Source organism: Pelodiscus sinensis, chromosome 19 (assembly GCF_049634645.1).
Source record: "Pelodiscus sinensis isolate JC-2024 chromosome 19, ASM4963464v1, whole genome shotgun sequence".
NCBI classification, from domain to species: Eukaryota; Metazoa; Chordata; order Testudines; family Trionychidae; genus Pelodiscus; species Pelodiscus sinensis.
In genome coordinates this window covers 26,120,998-26,139,371 of record NC_134729.1, presented here as the reverse complement: position 1 = coordinate 26,139,371, position 18,374 = coordinate 26,120,998, and the positions used below count along the sequence as shown (strand labels likewise).

The 18,374-nt window shown below is 45.3% G+C and overlaps 1 protein-coding gene across 1 annotated transcript in view; it reads left to right on the top strand.

The window, feature by feature from the left end:
* LMNB2 (lamin B2) overlaps positions 1 to 18,374 on the top strand; it is a 51,443-nt gene that overhangs the window by 26,266 nt on the left and 6,803 nt on the right. Inside the window, exons 3-11 of the mRNA XM_075903162.1 lie at positions 1,028 to 1,184; positions 5,191 to 5,316; positions 8,218 to 8,388; positions 9,755 to 9,880; positions 10,833 to 11,053; positions 11,529 to 11,826; positions 12,489 to 12,596; positions 14,779 to 14,898; positions 16,267 to 16,365. Coding sequence (XP_075759277.1) covers positions 1,028 to 1,184; positions 5,191 to 5,316; positions 8,218 to 8,388; positions 9,755 to 9,880; positions 10,833 to 11,053; positions 11,529 to 11,826; positions 12,489 to 12,596; positions 14,779 to 14,898; positions 16,267 to 16,365 — 1,426 coding nt within the window. The remainder of the gene's footprint in view (positions 1 to 1,027; positions 1,185 to 5,190; positions 5,317 to 8,217; positions 8,389 to 9,754; positions 9,881 to 10,832; positions 11,054 to 11,528; positions 11,827 to 12,488; positions 12,597 to 14,778; positions 14,899 to 16,266; positions 16,366 to 18,374) is intronic.

The following is an 18,374-nucleotide window of genomic DNA, read 5'->3' as shown; positions in this document are numbered from 1 at the left end:
CATTGGGCAATTAAGCCAGTGTTGATTTCCCAAGATAGGCTGCTAACTTCAGTGTCTCATTATGAACACTTGGACATTGGATAAGTACTTAACCATGAAGTCTACATGACAGTCAGGCAGATTTTCTGTACTATTTTTCTGCATTGGTGAAGGAGTTTGGAATGATCAACAGAAGCATCTTTAAAATATAGATTGAAAAAAGAAAGCTTTGGAGAGTGCATATGTGTGCCTTACACCAGTATTTTCTCTACTGATGGTTTCTGTATTTGATGTATTTATTTTCAGATGCTCCTAGTGGTAGTTATAGCAGTGCATCCAGGGAATTAACCTTATCTAGTCTATATTTGAGAGTCTGTTCAAGATCTCCTTAGCGGGAGGACCACCTAAGGACCACCAAATTTGGTATTCAGCTTCCTTTTATAACTTAAGCAAGATCAGGGTTTGGTTGTGCTAGGATGAGATGTGCCTGGAATTCGATTGTTTCTAAACCGATGGAAAGTGAGGGGTCTGTTAGTGACAGCCACACTGTTGAGTGACCAGAAGGGGCCAGCCAAATCAGGAGCAGAGTGGCTTGCTGGGGGATGGAGAGCTGGCTGTTGCTGGCCACTGTCCCCAGTGTCCCCCAGCTCCGTGGCCAGCCCTGGGGATTGGCAGGCTGGCCAGCCTGGTCCCCGCTGCCCCAGGCAGCTGTTGCCTGGGCTATTCAGATCAGAGAGCACACTAGCCTGAAGGGAAGCAAGCCCCGTGAACCTGCATGCGCTCTCATGCCATGCTTCCAGCTCTTGCTTTCATGCAGCTCTTTTAAAGAGTGGTTTGTTTAATCTCTTCAAAGAGGTAGTCTGGGGCCACCTAGTGGTACAGAATGGGTCGTCATTGCTAGAGGTCAGTTCAGGCTCTGGAACCTCAGTGTATCAAACCCTTTTGAAAGATATAATGCTAGCAATCAATTTGGGGACATGAAAGAGAGAGAAGAGTGAGTGTGTGTGTGTGTGTATAATGTGTGTTTTTTTTTTTAAAAAATTTTTAGCTACAAAAAGAGAGATGCAGATTTCGCCGTGGCTCAGAGTCGCATTAAGGATATTGAAGCCTTGTTCCATAGAAGTGAAGCAGAACTCAGTACTGCTCTTAATGAGAAGCGTAGTTTGGAAGCAGAGGTGGCTGACCTGCGGGCCCAGCTTGCTAAGGTATGTCAATGAACATTTTAGAGCATTGGTACTCAATTATGTGATTTTGGAGCACATTTGCAACTACCATTAACCGAAAGTGCCACATGCTATGTACAACATCTCTTGTAGCCTCCGCCTTTGTGCCACCATTTCGAGTCTGCATCCAGTTCATGGCAATCGTCGGATTTTTGCCCAAGCACCAGGGTCAGGTATTTCTGTACCTCAGTGACTGGCTGATCAAGGGCTCCTCCAGGACCCAAGTGGAAGTTCAGGTCAGATTTATCAGAGCCAACTTTAAGAACCTAGGTCTCCTCTTGAGGATAGAGTTCATGGGCAATATGAACTAGATCCAAGCCAGGGTATACCTGCCAGAAGGGAGGTTTCAGACCGTTTCCCATCACCAAGGGAACGAACTGTCTGAAGCTTCTGAGGCAGATGTTAGCCTGTACCTACGTTGTGTAGCACGCTAGACTCAGGCTTCAACTGCTCCAGTCAGAATTAGCATCAGTATATTGGCCAGACCAGGAAAGCTTAGACAGGATAGTGACCTTATGGTGGCTTGACCCTCAGGAGGTATGTTCAGGGGTTTCCTTCACTAATCCTCAGCTCTGCCGCTAATGACAGATGTGTCAGACTTGGGATGAGGAGCACACTAGGGATGCTAAAATGATTGTATATTTGTGTAAATGCGTAACAGCTGAATTTTTCAAGCAGAGTTAGTTCTACAAATCGATGCCAGGGAGCTGAGAGCGGTGCAGGTAACATGCCAGGCCTTTAAGGCATACTTTTAATGGCAATGTTTTAAATCAGTTAATTGGGGGGAGGGGCAAGAAGCCCTTTGGCTGTGGGGCTTTTGTGTAGAACATTTGATACACCTGCAAGCGTTGTACTGTCCCAGGATACAGAACAAGCTGTGACACACCACCTCAGCAGGTTGTTTCACAGCCACGGATGCTCCCTTCACCCAGATGCCACAAATCAGTCTTCCAGCGGTGAGGTTTTCCCCAGATGGACCTGTTCACCACACGACACAGCAAGAAATCCCAGCAGTTCTGCTCACAGTCCAGGCTCCAGTATGGACACGTTCCTCCTCCATTGGGGAGCTAGTCTCCTATATGCCTTTCTGCCCTTACCACTTGTTCTCCAGGTCCGCCTCAAGATCTGGATGGAGCAAGCTGAGATGATATTGATAGTACCAGCATGGCCCAGTCAGCACTGGTACACGTCCTTTCTAAACATGCCTGTGGCAGCCCCGCTTTCTCTACTGCTCTTCCCAGGCCTTCTGATGCAAGATCTCAGTTGGCTGCAACATCTGAGCCTTGAGTCACTGCACCTCTCACTGGGGATGCTCTGTGACTGAATCAGATGGAGCTGTCCTGCTCAGATCAGGTTGGACAGCAGCAGGAAACCCTCTACAAGAGTCCCATCTAGTCGACGCAGCACCACTTGTCCCTGACACTAGCCTCAGCGCTGCTTAGTCTAGATTCCCTCCTCTATCTGCAGCAGCAAGGGCTTTTAGTTTAATCAGTCAGGCTTCACTTGGTCACCATATCTGCCTTCCATCTGGGCATGGAGGGCCACTCTGTTTGTGAACCCTATGATCAGTTAATTCTTGAAAGGACTCAGCAGTCTATACCTTAATGTCCGTCAGCCTGCCTCTGCTTGGGACCTCAATCTGGTCTTTTCTAGGCTCACGGGTCCACCCGTCAAACCATTGGTGACCTGCTCCCAGCTCTGTTGCCCTTACAAGGTGGTGTTCCTGTTAGCGATAATCTTGCTCAGGAGGGTATCTAAGTTCAAGGCCCTAACATCGGAGTCTCCCTACACCATATTCTAAGGACAAGTTTCAGCTCAGGCATCATCTTGCTTTCCTCGGGAAGGTTGTGTCTCAGTGCCACATTGACCAGGATATCCTTCTCCTGGTATTTCACCCTAAGCCCCACTCCAGCAGCAAAGACTCCACTATCTGGAAGTCTGCAGGCCCCTAGCCGTTTACAGTAAGAATGAAACCATTCAGGAGATTAATCCAGTTATTTGTGGCCGTGGCGGACAGGCTGACAGGTCTGCTTATGCTGTCTCAATGGATTTCACCATTGGGAGTGTCTTGTCTTCGTGAGTGCTGTAACTTGGCAGGGGTTCCTGCACCTCCAGGGTGCAGGATTCCTCAGCAGTGTTCCTGGCTCAGGTTCACACTCAGATCTGCAGAGCAACAACACATGCTCCATCTGTACTTCTGCTATGCTCTACGCGGTTAGCCAGCAGGGCAGAGACAGTGCAACTTTAGACGAGCCATGTTCCAATCAGAAGTAGACTCTGACCCCACATATTAAACTTGGGCTTGAGAGTCACCAGATTGGCATCAACATGAACAAGAAGAAATAAACAAAAGCTTTGAATTTAATGGTTATTCGCCTTCTCGTAACTGTTCTTCGAGTTGTGCTGTTCATGTCCATTTCATCCCCATTATAGTGGCTGCCAAGAGGAAACTGAGGAGCTGGTGGGTTGGCAGGGCTCTGTACATAGAGCATTGCAAATCCGTTGATATCCATTTTAAATCTTCGGATACCCGTGGCTGACTTGTGGATACAGATGTGAATGAGGATACAAATTTTGTATCCATGCAGGGTTCTATATTGAGCATCATGAAGGCTGGTACTACTCCAGGGGGCACACGGGCAGACCTGATGGATGCCTACTGTGTATGCATGTATGTGTGTGTATGCATGTGTGTGCACATGATTAGAATGAACATGAACAGCACATCTCAAAGAGCAACAGTTATGAGAATGTTACGAGAAGCTGAGTAAACATTTTTATATGAGTAAGAGCTAGCTAGCATTATTTTGAGAAGCCAGGCATTTCAGCATAGCTTACAGTCCATCCTTTCCAATCATTAAGTACATGCAAAAGTAACACCCAGGTCTGTCCAACAGGAAATATTTAAAGAATGATCTACTCCACAGATAAGAGTTTGGGGAGCTAATTCGCAGTTATGTTCTCAGTACTGAGAAGCATAAACTGTAGTGAGTGATACCTGCTTATTAAAACAACTTTCAGTGTAGCTGCTTGTATTTTGGAGAACTAATTAATCTGAGAATAGACAAGCAAGTTGGGAACAAGCAGTTAATTTAAGGGCACAGTGTAGAGCAGGGGTGGGCAGTAATTTTTGTTGGGGGGAGCCACTCCAAGATTTTGGTAAGTGGTCGGGGCTGCACTTTTCTGTGGAGGAGGTGTGGGGTCTAGGATGAAGGCTGGGTGCAGAAGGGTGCATGGGGTAAGGAACTGGGGTGCAGGGTGTTTGAGTGAAAGAGGGGGTTGTGATCTGGGGCAGGGGAATGGGGTGCAGGGCCTGGGAGGGTGCTGGGGTGCAGGAGAGGATTCTGGCTGGGGGGAGAGGTGTGGGAGGAGTTACAGGGTCTGGGAGGGAGCTGTGACCTGGGGCGGGGGGAGGAAGGTGCAGTACAGAGGGTTTGGGGAGGGAGTTGGGTCCAAGTAGGGGCAGGGGTGCCAGAGGCTGGCTCTGTCTGGGAGGCGCTCACCTAAGCATCTCCCTGCCTGCTGCAGCCCCAGCCCACTTGAAAATACAGGCTGATTCGTCCACACAGCTCTCAACTCTAGGTGGGGGAAGAGGCTCGCGCTGACCTCTGCTCCCAGGCCAATCTCTCAGCTCCGATTGGCTGGCTGTTTCCAGCCAATAGGAGTTGAGAGATTGGCTCAGGTCAGTTTTTATTGGCTGGTTGTTTTCTGGCCAATTGGAGCTGAGGATTGGACTGGGTGCAAGGAGATCACATGAAGCTTCCCCCCCTGCCTGCAGAGCAGAGAAACACAGGGACTGTACTTTAAACCGCGGCAGCTACATGCCTGAAGTTCCGGCAGGGTGGTCTGCGAGGTGGATCCGGTGGGTTGGATCGGCCCCCAGGCTGTATTTTGCCCAGCCCTGGTGTAGCATTTCATAAATAGAGAACAAGGATGCCAGTCAAACTTACATGCAGTTTTAAAATTCGGATGCTGAATTTCTCACTAGGCAGAAGATGGTCATGCTGTGGCTAAGAAGCAGTTGGAAAAGGAGACACTGATGCGGGTGGACTTGGAGAATCGCTGCCAGAGTTTACAAGAAGATCTGGATTTCCGGAAGAACATATTTGAGGAGGTATGATCAATCTGACAATTTAATCTTAACGCAGAGCTTATGTAGTCTTTGCTCAAAGAGCTCTACATTGACTAATCTTGTAAGTTAGGGAAGTGTCCCATTTTAGAAACAGAGAAACAAGCACAAAGTTGTTCAATGACTTGCATAGTGTCACATGTTAAATCATTGGCATAGCTGGGGTTGGTACTGAGAACTTCCCCGCTTTGCACTGCTAGTTATCTTGGCATACAGAAAGCTCCACCTTGTAACATTTTTATATCAGATTATGGCATATCACAATTGAAAAGTATATTTTTGTAGTTTTGGTCTGTTTCCTCTTTACAAATGGTCTTACAAGAACACACTATATCTGCACAGTCATTCTGAATTCCTTGTTCTATTTCTATGTTTGTTTCCTCTTCATGCAAATGGTTGAAATATTAATCTAGGGTATCAAAAGCCACAGTTCTCTGGAGAGGGGGAAATCATGGATTAGGGTTGGAAGAGACCTCACATGGTCATCTATCTAGTCTAGCACCTCTGCTCAAAGCAGGACCAACCCTAACTCAGTCATTCTAGCCTGGGCTTTGTCAAGCCAGGCCTGAAAAACCTCTTAAGGATGGAGATTCCACCATCTCTGTAGGTAACCCATCCCATTGCTTCACCAACTTCCTAGTGGAGTAGTTTTCCCTACTGGCCAATCCAGATCTCTCCCCACTGCAACTAGAGACCTTTACTACTTGTTCTGTTATCTCTCACCACTGAGAATAGCCTGGCTCCTTCCTGTCTGGAAACTCTCTTTGGGTAATTGAAGGCTGGTATCAAAACCCCCTCATTCTTCTCTCCTGCAGACTAAGTAAGCCCAGTTCCCTCAGCCTCCTCATAAGTCCTGTGCCCTACCCCCTAATTATTTTACTTGCCCTCTGCTGTACTCTCTCCAATTTGTCCTCACGCTTTCTATAGTGAGGGACCAAAGTTAGACACACAGTACTCCAGATGTGGCCTAACCAGAGCCAAATAAAGGGGAATAATCACTTCTCTAGATCTTCTGGCAGAGGTCCTCCTAATGCACCCTAATATGCCATTAGCTTTCTTGGTGACAAGGGCACCCCATTGACTCTCATCCAGCTTCTCATCCACTGTAATCCCCAGGTCCTTTTCTTCAACACTGCTGCTTAGCCAGCTAGTCCACAACCTGTGTCAGTAACTAGAATTCTTCTGTCCTAAGGGCAGGGTTCTGCACTTATCCTTGTTGAACTTCATCAGATTTCTTTTGGCCCAATCCTCCAATTTGTCTAGGTCACTCTGAACCTTATCTCTACTGTCCAGCATCCCAATCTCTCCTTTCATTTGACTGTCATCTGTGAACTTGCTGAGGGTGCCATACATACCATCCAGATAATTAATGAAGATGTTGAACAAAACTGGCCCCAGCATCGCCCTTGGGCACTCTGCTTGATACTGACTGCCCAAGCAGATATCGAGCCATTGATCGCTTACCTGTGGAGCCTGATGATCTAACCAACTCTCTATCCACCTTATAGTCAGTTCATCCAATTCATACCACTTAATTTGCTGGCAAGAATACTGTGGGAGACTGGATTGAAAACTTTGCTAAAGTCAAGGTATTTCATGTCCACAGCTTTCCCCATATCCACAGAACCAGTTATCTCATCATTGAATGCAATTAGTTTGGTCAGGCAGGACTTTTCCTTGATGAGTCCATGTTGGCTGTTCCTGATCACCTTCTCCTCTAAGTAGTTCAAAATGGTTTCCTTGAGAATCTGCTCCATGCTTTCTGTTTAATGGGGTCTTTTTCTGATCCCTTTCTGCAGATAACTCTGCCACACCATTCTCTGCAATAATACCTGTGGAGACATACTATGGTTTCTTTCTCCTATCTGCACTGGGGGAACATGAGTTCTCTCTCCTTCTGGAGATCATATGCTGACAATTCTCCTCCCTACTCTGCACTGCCCCCTCTGATTCTGCACCACCAAAAGCTGACTTCTATCCAGAAAGTCTTAATTTTCCCTGGTGCAGTGCAAGCTACATACTTTGCCCTCTAGTCCTTTAACCTTCTCTTTTAGTATGGTGATCATCTTGTACTTTGTATAGATGGCATCTCTGTTCCCTAGGAGAAAGACAAACAGCACATCCTGTGCAGGTCACAACATATCTGAGTGCAAACAATAACATTCAAGAGGGTCATACTTAGCTCCTTGCTATATTTCAGGGAAAGATGATACATGTAGGGTTTTTTATTATTAATTCAAAGTCTTACGAATATGACCAGGGCTTGACAAGTGGCAGCGAGCCACTCTTGCCAACCACACGGTTTGGCACACTGCGCATGCGCAGACAACGCTGCATGGCCGCACCGGGCTAAAATCTACTCGCCACAAGCGCAGCTCGCAGAACCGCGCGGCTGGTGAGTGGGGCTCGTTGCCGCTTGGCGAGCCTTGCATATGAATCTGCACAAAGTGTGGATTACTGCTGGGCTGAATAGGGTGTTTGGGCGGGGGAAGGCGCGAGGGTTTTGTGTTGCATTGTATGGGTTCTCATTCTGCTGTTACAACTGATACTGGATCCCACTCTCTTATTTGGTGAATGAAGCACAGAATAACCCCTTAATTTAGAGTCTCTGCATTTTTAAGTGAAAACAATATTATAACATGTTTATAAAGTCTTTCTTGTAGACAGGGACCAGATAACTTGGCATCTATTAAAACTTTTAGCTCACCTTAACAGATCTAACCTGTGTAACAGTATGTTTGTGTGTTTAACAGTGTTGCTCTTTGTGAAATGCTTTCAGTTCTCTCACAGCAAAATAACACAGAAATAATCAATTGTGGTGTAAAATAAATTGATTCTTTTGTTTACCCAAACTTGGGCCTTTTGCCTGAATTTTTATTTATATAGGAAGTAAGAGAGACAAGGAAAAGGCAAGAGCGCCGTTTGGTTGAGATAGACAGCGGTCACCAACAAGAGTATGAATTCAAAATGGGCCAGGCCCTGCAGGATCTGCGTCATCAACATGATGAGCAAGTCAAATTGTACAAAATGGAGCTGGAACAGACCTTTCAGGCCAAGGTAAATATTACCTGTACCTTAGTGTTTTACTGCCTGCCTTATAGTCAAAGGGAAAACTCCTGCCTCAGGGAGCTTTCATGCAACTTTGGAAGCATTGAGGGTGACCCCACAATTAAGGTAATAACAGGATTTTCTTTGTAACAGGACCATTGCAATTTTCTAGTTCCAATAAGGCTTATTGTATACCTCTATGCCTCCTTCTCCACCCTCCCACCACGGCTCTGTTCCTGCACGAAGTATTGTCCAAAATCGGATAAGACCACGCATGTTTTATACCCCTGCATGGCTTATCGGCATCCATTCCCCTTTATTAGCTGTATAAGTCAGACCTCTTCACACAGCAGTGATCTCCTGCCACCGCAGCTGCTTCTCCATCCTGGCCTGGAGGGCTTCCACCTGGTGGTCTGGATGCTTCGTGGCTGACATCTTTGCCTTTCTTCTGAGACCATACAGGAATTGCTCCTGAATAGGAGAAAGCCTTTGACTAGGAGTACTTCCCTGGCTAAATGGAAAAGACTCTGTTCTCTTGGCAAGGGTCCCATCCAACATGTTTTGGACTATCTCCTGTTCCTAAACCAGGAATTAGTATCAGTTAGTTCCATCAAAGTACACCATGCAGCATTCACTGTTTTCCACGCTCCCATTGACTGCTCAGTCTTTTCCAGCCCCCTGTCTGTTGGATTTTTTGAAAGATCTCTACAGATTTTTTTGCTACAGCAGTGTTCCCTCTATTTTTTATGTCCATGTGCAGAATGACTTTTGTTATATGCACCAATACAGAGGTGAAGTATTACATACCTAAAGTAATTCTGCACCTGGACAGTGTGTGGTTGGGGATGGGGCTGAGGGATGAGGTGTAGCAGAGGGTTAGGGTGCAGGAGGGTGAGGACTCCATCTGATGGTACAGGTGCTGGGTGGGGGCTGCTGATGAAGGGTTTGGTGTATAGCCCATCCTGGGAAAAAATATAGACAATGAATAGTCCTGCAGCACCATAGAGACTAACAAAAACTGTAGACAGGCTCTGCAGCAGTATTCGTTGTTTACGTTTTTTCAGTTACAGACTAACAAGGCTACCCTGCTGAAACTTGAGGCCATCCTGGGGAAAGAGGACTCTTCCCCCAACTCTCTCACTGCAGCAACTTGTGACTTATTTGAAATTCTTTTAAATTATGATTTCTAGATACACAGACTCTGTGCCTAGTTGTATTTTTTAGTCAGTTTTGCAGTCAAGTAAAAATCAATGGTATGTAATGGAAAAAAATGATGGCCTTTCTGTTCTAATAGCAAAGGCCAGTGTAGCTAATGCAATCCGAAACCTGTGAAGCCTAATCTAATGTCAGTGTCCTGTGCCAAACTATCTTCCAGCTGGAGAATGCCAAACTGTCCTCTGACCAAAATGACAAAGCTGCCAGTGCTGCTCGGGAGGAGCTAAAGGAAGCTCGCATGAGGATAGAGTCTCTCAGCTACCAGCTTTCTGGCTTGCAAAAACAGGTGAGTGGAATACATTCCTATACATCTAAAACTCCGAACGGGTCATCAGATAAAACTCGAATTCCTTTCCATTTGTTCCTTTCTTCTCTCTCCATGAGTGCTCTAGAGAATGAGTTGACGAGCAGGTATGTTTGTAGAAAACAGTACATTTTATGCATTTTTAGTGGAAGGTGAATTTTAAACTTGGAAGTGTGACTATTTGCACTGAATATCTTATTCTAAAGTTACTTATCAGACCATGTGACCTGTGTCTGGTCAAAATAAACACAATTTGATTATCAGGTATTTATTTCCCAAGCAGAGCAATCTACCAACTAATTGTTTTCAGAAGCAAATTTAAATACTACACATTTTAGAAATACTTATAATCTCCTCTCTGTTTTTAACTTGTTTATCTTATTTAGTTTCAATGGCAAGTTTCTCTAATACTTAACAATTAAAAGGACAACATGCAACACAGACAATTAAGGTCTTACACTAATTAAACTGCCAGCATAGCTGCAATCCTACCAACTATTCCTGGTACAATAACACCTGTTGCATATAGTCCATCTCAAAGCACTACCTTCTTGCTACTTTTCAGGAAATGAAAAGGGCTTTGGAGTGTTCCTGAAAGATTGTCTAGTCTGGATTCCAGTGGACAAGGGGCTAGTGAATGTCTACATTGAAAGAGCAGACCCTGCCAAAATTCCCTAAACCTCTTGCTTTCGCCATTTAAAGCTAGAGTGACTGCTATCCTGGAGGGAAATCTCCTGCCCTTTCCCTGTGGGATGGACCAGCTGGGAACCCATACGTCTGTTCTGCCTCTGGAAATGCGAGGCTGTAATTTAATTCCCGAGTCTGGCAGCTTGGTTTTATTTCCCTTCTTGCAGTGCCAGTCAGAGGAGGCCATGTATCCTCCTGTCTCCACGCATATATGCTAAGTTGATTTCTTATTTTACTGTGACCATAGGCTAGTGTTGCAGAAGATCGTATTCGGGAACTGGAGGATATGATGGCTGGTGAGCAGGACAAGTTCAGGAAGCTGTTAGATGCCAAGGAGGGAGAGATGATGGAAATGAGGGACCAGATGCAGCAGCAGCTTGCAGAGTACCAAGAGCTGCTTGATGTTAAATTAGCACTGGACATGGAGATCAGTGCTTACCGAAAACTTCTGGAGGGTGAGGAAAAGAGGTAGGTGTAGGTTTAACATGCTTCACTCTCTGTGCTGGTGGGAATTTTTCCCAGCAGTGACATTGCGGTGTTCCATTTGAACAGCGATGCACAAACGTTACCAAATCTAGGGCCACGCTAGCTGCTTGGAACCTGAGGGCTCTGTATCTATGTGCACCTAGACGAATGCCCATAAAAGGAAGCCATGGCAGCTGCTTTCATCTGAATACCCATCTATTCAAATGTCTGTGAAATACTGTGGATTAACATGTGCTTGCCATTCAGCTCCTCTTATACTTACCTGCCAAAGTTTGCAGGAGCCTGTGTTTCTTCTACTTATGTTGTCACACCTTAAAGCATTTCATTGTAAAGGGTGTTGGTGTACTGTGCATGTTGCGGTCTGTATTAATTGTCACACATAGTCCCCTGGACCAGTTTTGTGAATCTAACAGCAGCTGCCTTCATCTGGTTAAACTGTCTGTCTGATTGTGTTAAGGTTGAAGCTGTCTCCAAGCCCGTCCTCCCGTGTTACAGTTTCCCAGGCTACCTCCAGCAGCAGTAGCACCAGCTCTTCAGTTGTCCGCTCTTCTCGAGGCAAAAGAAAACGTGTTGAAGCAGAGGAGCTTTCAGGCAGTGGTACCAGTGGGATTGGCACTGGGAGTAGTAGTGGTAGCACCAGTGGTAGCACCAGTAGTTTCCAGATGTCCCAGCAAGCCTCAGCCACAGGAGGCATCAGCATAGCAGAGATAGACCTGGAGGGAAAATACGTTCAACTTAAGAACAACTCTGAGAAGGTGAGTGTCAGTAGAACCTTTAGAAAGGCAGCAGTGAAAAGGCATCCAGGTGTGACAGAGCCTTTTGTAACCCAGACATACTGTGCCCCAGAGAGATTCATGGCAGGTCTCCCTTGGGCACGGCTCCTTCAGAAGTGCCAAAGTGCTACTTGAATGCTGATAGTATTGTTTCAGCAGCAAGTATTGGGGCAGCATTATAGAAGACACAGAAGAGGGAGGTAGTTTGTCCCCCAAGAAGCTTGTCATTTAGTAGCCTACAAACATGCATGTAGCAAGTTGCCTTGTTTGAGCAGTCTTATTGACTACTGGGATTAGTGGATGAGTATAACGAAAGGAAAAAATATGGAGCACTTTAAACACTAACAAGATAGCTTATTAGGTGATGAGCTTTCGTGGGGCAGACCCACTTCTTCAGATCATATTCTAGTTACTTACTTTTGTGTTTGCAGGATTGGGCCTTAATTAGGAGCTTACAATCTAAACTATTCTTTTGGTTTAAAAGATGCTCTCAGAAGCTACAGTGCATGTAATCCGATAGAGAACCCTGGGAAAAACTAGTGACTCTGTATCTGTAGCATTTTATCAAATAAAAAGGCAGTAGGATGCAATCTGGCTGCCTCTAGATAGCTCTTCTGAAATAAACGTTTCTGTCTTTCTATTAGGATCAGTCTCTGGGTAACTGGAGACTGAAGAGACAAATTGGAGATGGAGAAGAAATTGCTTATAAATTTACTCCAAAGTACGTCCTCAGGGCTGGGCAAACTGTTACAGTAAGTCACTGAGGAACTGGTTTTGTTGTTGTGACCCTTGGTGTGAATGTGAATGAGCGTTCAGTAGGGCTTGGTACAGAGCTTGCCCCTGCTCCCATTGAGGTCACTTGGGTTGGGAGTAAGATCTGGCTCTTAAAGAATATTGTATGGGAGTTGAATTTCTGCAGTAGAATCATAGAACACTAGAACTGTAAGGGACCTCAAGAGGTCATTGAATCCAGTCCCCTGCCCTCACAGCAGGATCCAATGCCATCTAGACCATCCCTGACAGGTGTCTGTCCAACCTGCTCTTAAATATCTCTAGAGATGAAGATTCCACCACCTCCCTGGGCAATTTATCCCAGTGTTTAGCCACCCTGAAGTTGCTAAAAGTTAGGAAGCTTTCCCTAATGTCCAACCTAAACCTCCCTTGCTGCAGTTTAAGCCCACTGTTGCTTGTCTTGTCCTCAGAGGCCAAGGAGAACAATTGATCTCCCTCCTCCTTGTGACACCCTTTTAGATACCTGAAGACCACTATCATGTCCCCTCTCAGTCTTCTCCTTTCCAAACTAAACAAGCCCAATTCTTTCAGCCTTCCCTCATAGGTCATGTTCTCTAGCCCTTTAATCATTCTTGTTGCTTTTCTCTGGTCCACCTCCAATTTCTCCACATCTTTCCTGAAATGTGGCTCCCAGAACTGGACACAATAGAGTAATTCCTCATTTAACATGGTAGATAAGTTTCAGAAAATGATCGTACTAAGTAAAAACATGTTATGCAGGGTCCATTTTCCCATTGAAAATAATGGAAAATGTGGGGGTTGCATTTCAAGCGCCCGTGTGCTCGCAGCTCCAGCCTGCACTTGTTAGCAGCTGGGACTGGGACATAAGGTTAAGGGAGAAAGGGGACTGGGTTATAGCAGGGACGGGGAGGTGTTTGGCTCTGGAGAAGGGAAGGGAAAGACAGGAGAGGGGGCTTGCAGCCGGCGGCTGGGTTTCTCCAGCTGCCCAGTTGCCGGCAGCTGCGCAGGACTTCCCCCTGCCTCCTTGCAAAGCGGCGGAAGTTCGCCACGCCGTTCCCTGGAAACCCTCTCTGGCCAGATGCCTTGCTCCCTCTCCTCTGCCCCCCGCTTGCAGCGGGCGGCTGGGTTTCCCCAGCTGTCCGGTCACCGGCAGCTGTGCAGGGCTGCCCCTGCCTCCAGAGGTTCGCTGCTCACCGTGCCATTCCCTGGCGAACCCCTCTGGGGATGCTTCACTCCCTCTCTTCTGCCCCCCGCTTATAGCTGGTGGCTGGATTTTCCCAGCTGGTTGGTCGCCAGCAGCTGTGCAGGGCTTCCCCTGCCTCTCTGCAAAGCGGCAAAGGTTTGCTGCTTGCCGCACCGTTCCCTGGTGACCCCCCCTTGCGTCCGGCGAGGAGGGGTCGCCGGGGAATGGCTTGGCGAGTGGCGAATCTCCGCCACTTTGTAAGGAGGCAAGGGTAGCCCCGCACAGCTGCCGGCAACCGACTGGCCGGTAGGGGAAATCGTGTTATTGCAGGGACGGGTCGTGTTGTTCGAAAAATGTTCCCTTAAAAAAAAAATTGTGCTATCGCGAAAACGTGTTAAGCGAGGAATTCCTGTATTCCAATTGAGGCCTAATTGACGCATAGCAGAGCGGAAGAATGATTTCTCGTGTCTGGCTCACAGCACTCCTGTTAATGCAGTACTAGCTCAATCGATTAAGAATTATAGGATTAGGCCTGTTTGGCATTTTTATATGCATTTTTGTGTTCACCATATGCAGTGACCATGTTCTCCATTATGACTGTATTTTGTATTAAAAGTCCCTCCATAGGAAAAGAACAGTTTTGCTTGTATTATTTCTTAAATATTTGCCATAACAAGTGGGAACTTAGAGCCTCTTAAAAGGTTAATGGGACGCACATATAGCTATATTTTGTTTCTGAGTTTTTCCTTGCTAGTAAATGTACTGAGTCCAGAATGACACATTACTATATGTGGAAAGGAATGCCAACTAAAGTAATAAACACCATTTATTTCTCCTCTTTGTAACTCAGGTTGGTGTTAACTTGCAGTTTCTTAATGTTTTGTTGGAAATATTCCCCTACAAATAGTTTCACTCTAGTTTCATATACTTTGCTCTGATCAGGAAATGGGAAGGAAGAAATGGCATATATCTCTGCTTATAGACTTTCTCTTTCTTAGATCTGGGGTACAGATGCAGGTGTGACTCATAGTCCCCCTTCTGTCCTTGTGTGGAAGAATCAGAGCAGCTGGGGCTCTGGAGGAAACATCCGCATATACCTGGTGAACTCTGATGGAGAGGTAAGCTTTGTCTCCAGGGACATGAGCTGTGCTGCAGTACCTCCCAAACCCATTTTTGACAGTTGCTGTTTCACACTATTCCTAACTCTCCTCTTTTAAACTGAGTAGTGTTTTCGGTTGTCTGAAACATAAGCAATAAGTATCTGAGCTCAGCTGTGGCTGTAGGGAACATGCCATTCAGCATGCTGATCACTTTAATTGGTCTTTTTAGTAACTGTCCTGGAGAGTAGAGGATTTGAGGTACACATTTCCACTAGAGAAATAAAGCAAATGTGCCCTGATCATTCAAAAAAAAAAATGCGTAGGCTGCTATATAAATAATAATAATACAAAAAAACAGATCTCTTCAGTGATGCAACAGTATTGGGAGTTTCTACTGGGCAAAGGTGTCTGAGTATTCTTTATTGTCCTGCATGCTCCCACAGCTGTTCCTGAAAATTATCCATGTGGATGAATGTTGCAAGGCAGGATTGTACTTTTTGGTTAGTAAACGTGTTGCTGCAGCTGTCCAATAACAAAGTAAAACCATTCTCCCAATGGTGTATCAGTTTTCATGTGACCTTTCTTGCTGACACTTCTGTGAAGATACTGCAGAAACAGCAGCACAGGATGTAGATTGGAGAAAAGGTCACTGATACGCATGGGAAAGGAACTGGCTCAGTCTTCAAATGAAACACATTTAATTGGTAGCTGAAGGAGCATCAAAAATAAAATAACCTCTGCCCAGAACCTGAAACTTCTCAGTCTCTCCACTTGGAAGCATCTTGTGTCTAGCAAGATTTTGTCAGACATTCCCAATGTATAATTGCTGCGAAGACCAACAACTTCTTACTACTAGTCTTTGCTACATAAATTAGGAAGGAAACTTCCTGAGTTTTAAAATCCTTAATGAAGACCGTTCCAAATAACTGGTACATTTAACTGACGTAGAATACAAGTGGAAATTAGAGGTTTTTCAGTGTTCCTCTTGGTTCTGTAATAGTTCAGAGAAATAGATCAGATCTTAGAACATTCTACAGTCTTTTATGACAGTTTCCAGTTAGGCCAATTAGTAAATTCCTTAAAATGAGTGAAGTCCATATTAGAGGTAGAAAGGCATCTTACCTGCTCCCTCTCAAACTTCTGGGAATGAGAGGAAATAGCTACAGATAAAGATGATTGAAAACACAAATTGCTAGTTAGAGATGGGTAGAAATGACGAAGAGCCTGTAGCTTGCAAAACCTCATTGACTAGGATTTGGTTTCATATAAATCCCAAACCAGAGATGGTGGTTCAAATATGTAGCCAACTGCTTTGAATTGCCCAAAGCTTGGGTGAGAGTTGAAAAGTTGATGGCAAAATAAACACTTGTCTGTCCCCTTATCTAGGAAGTTGCAGTAAGAAGCATCACAAAATCGGTTGTGGTGCGGGAGAATGAGGAGGAGGATGAAGCAGAGTTTGGAGAAGAGGATCTCTTTCACCAGCAGGTAGGTAGTATGCTGTGAACTATTTAACATCAGAACATAAGAACGACCACACTGGGTCAGACCAGAGGTCCATTTAGCCCAGTATCCTGTCTGCTGACAGTGGCCAATGCCAGATGCCCCAGAGGGAGGGATCACAACAGGTAATCCTCACGTGATCTCTCCCCTTTCACCCACCTCCAGACAAACAGAGGCCAGGGACACCATTCCTACCCATCCCAGCTAATAGCCATTGATGGACCTAACCCCCACGAATCTATCTAGCTCTTCTCTGAACCCCGTTTAAAGTCCTAGTCTTCACCACATCCTCTGGCCAGGAGTTCTGCAGGTTACCTGTGCGCTGAATGAAGAAAAACTTCCTCGTTTGTTTTAAACCTGCAGTCTATTAATTTCATTTGATGATCTCCTAATTCTTATATTGTGGGAATAAGTAAATTACTTTTCCTTATTCACTTTTTCCACACCAGTCATGATTTTATAGACCTCTATCATATCTCCTCTTAGTCTCCTCTTTTCTAAGCTGAAAAGTCTCAGTCTTTTTAATATCTCTTCATATGGGACCCGTTCAAACCCTAATCATTTTGTTGCCCTTTTCTAAATCTTTTCCAATGCCAATGTAGCTTTTTTGAGGTGAGGCGACCACATCTGTACGCAGTATTCAAGATGTGGGCGTCCCATGGTTTTATAAAGGCAATAAGATATTCTCTATCCTTTTTAAAATGATTCCTAACATTCTATTTGCTTTTTGACTGCTGCTGCACACTGAGTGGATGTTTTCAGAGAACTATCCACAATGCTTCCAAGATGTGTCTCTTGAGTAGTTGTAGCTAAATTAATCCCCATCATATTGTATGTCCAGTTGGGATCATTTTTTCCAATGTGCGTTATTTTACATTTATCAACATTAAATTCCATTTGCCATTTTGTTGCCCAATCACCTAGTTAGGTGGTGAGATCTTTCTGAAGCTTTTCACAGTCGTCTTTGGTCTTAACTATCTTGAGCAGTTTAGTATCATCTGCAAATTTTATTTGATTAAATTTGATTAATCTCAAGCTGTCCTCCCACTTCTCCTTTGTGCCTGGTGAATTGGGTTAGATTCAAGCATGGAATAATGTGTCTTCCAACAAGGAAGTGTATCTTTTGCCTGCTGTGAGCCTTCTGATCCCAGCTTCCGGACTAGGCTCCTATAAAAGATGTGCCAGAGAGATGGTGATGCAAACTCTCAGAATCCCTGCAGTGAGCTGGGTGCTCCTGAGTTCATTGCTCTGTTGATTATGATCACTGCTCTTCAGCAGCTGTAGGAACCAAGAGCTGGGGAAGCGTGGTCAGTGATTCCCACCAGCCAGTGTTGCTCCCCCTACTAGTAGGGCCAGCATCCTTGCTCTAAAGGGACAGAAGGTATTCTGAGAACAATGGCAGTTAACGACAGGAAAATGGGCAATCCTATTTCCACTGTGGCAGCTGGAGTTTTGCAGTGTGTTTTTCCTGCAGGGTACAAATGTTATGAAATAAAATAAATCTTGCTGTCCCTGTTAATATCTTTTTTATGTAAATTCCAGTGCTTTAGAATGAGCATAGGAGCGTGAATGGCCAGCAGTTAATGGGCTAACAGATCTAAAACCCCATTGTGCATTGTATACTAGAGGGTACTTTCAAACTACTGTAAACTGTTCCAATATATCAAGATTTGATCAATGGCTATTAGTAGCCTCTTTCACAGCAAACTCAGGAGGCTGGGTCAGTGCAAATTTAAGATCAGCTTCTGGATGATACTTGGTTTCAAGGAGATTGAATTCAGGAAGTGGAAGAATCTGAAAACAAGTTCACAGTGCTGTGTGTGTTATCCACAGAAGCATGGTGCCAGGATACAGCTCTGTGCCAGATAGCTGGGTCGAGCGTGTGTGTGTGTGTGTGTGTATGTGTGAGCACACATTACTACAGACTGCATTGAAGGAAGGGTGATACAGGAAAGGTGCCTCAGTATCACACTTCCCTCCTCTCTGCCAGCATG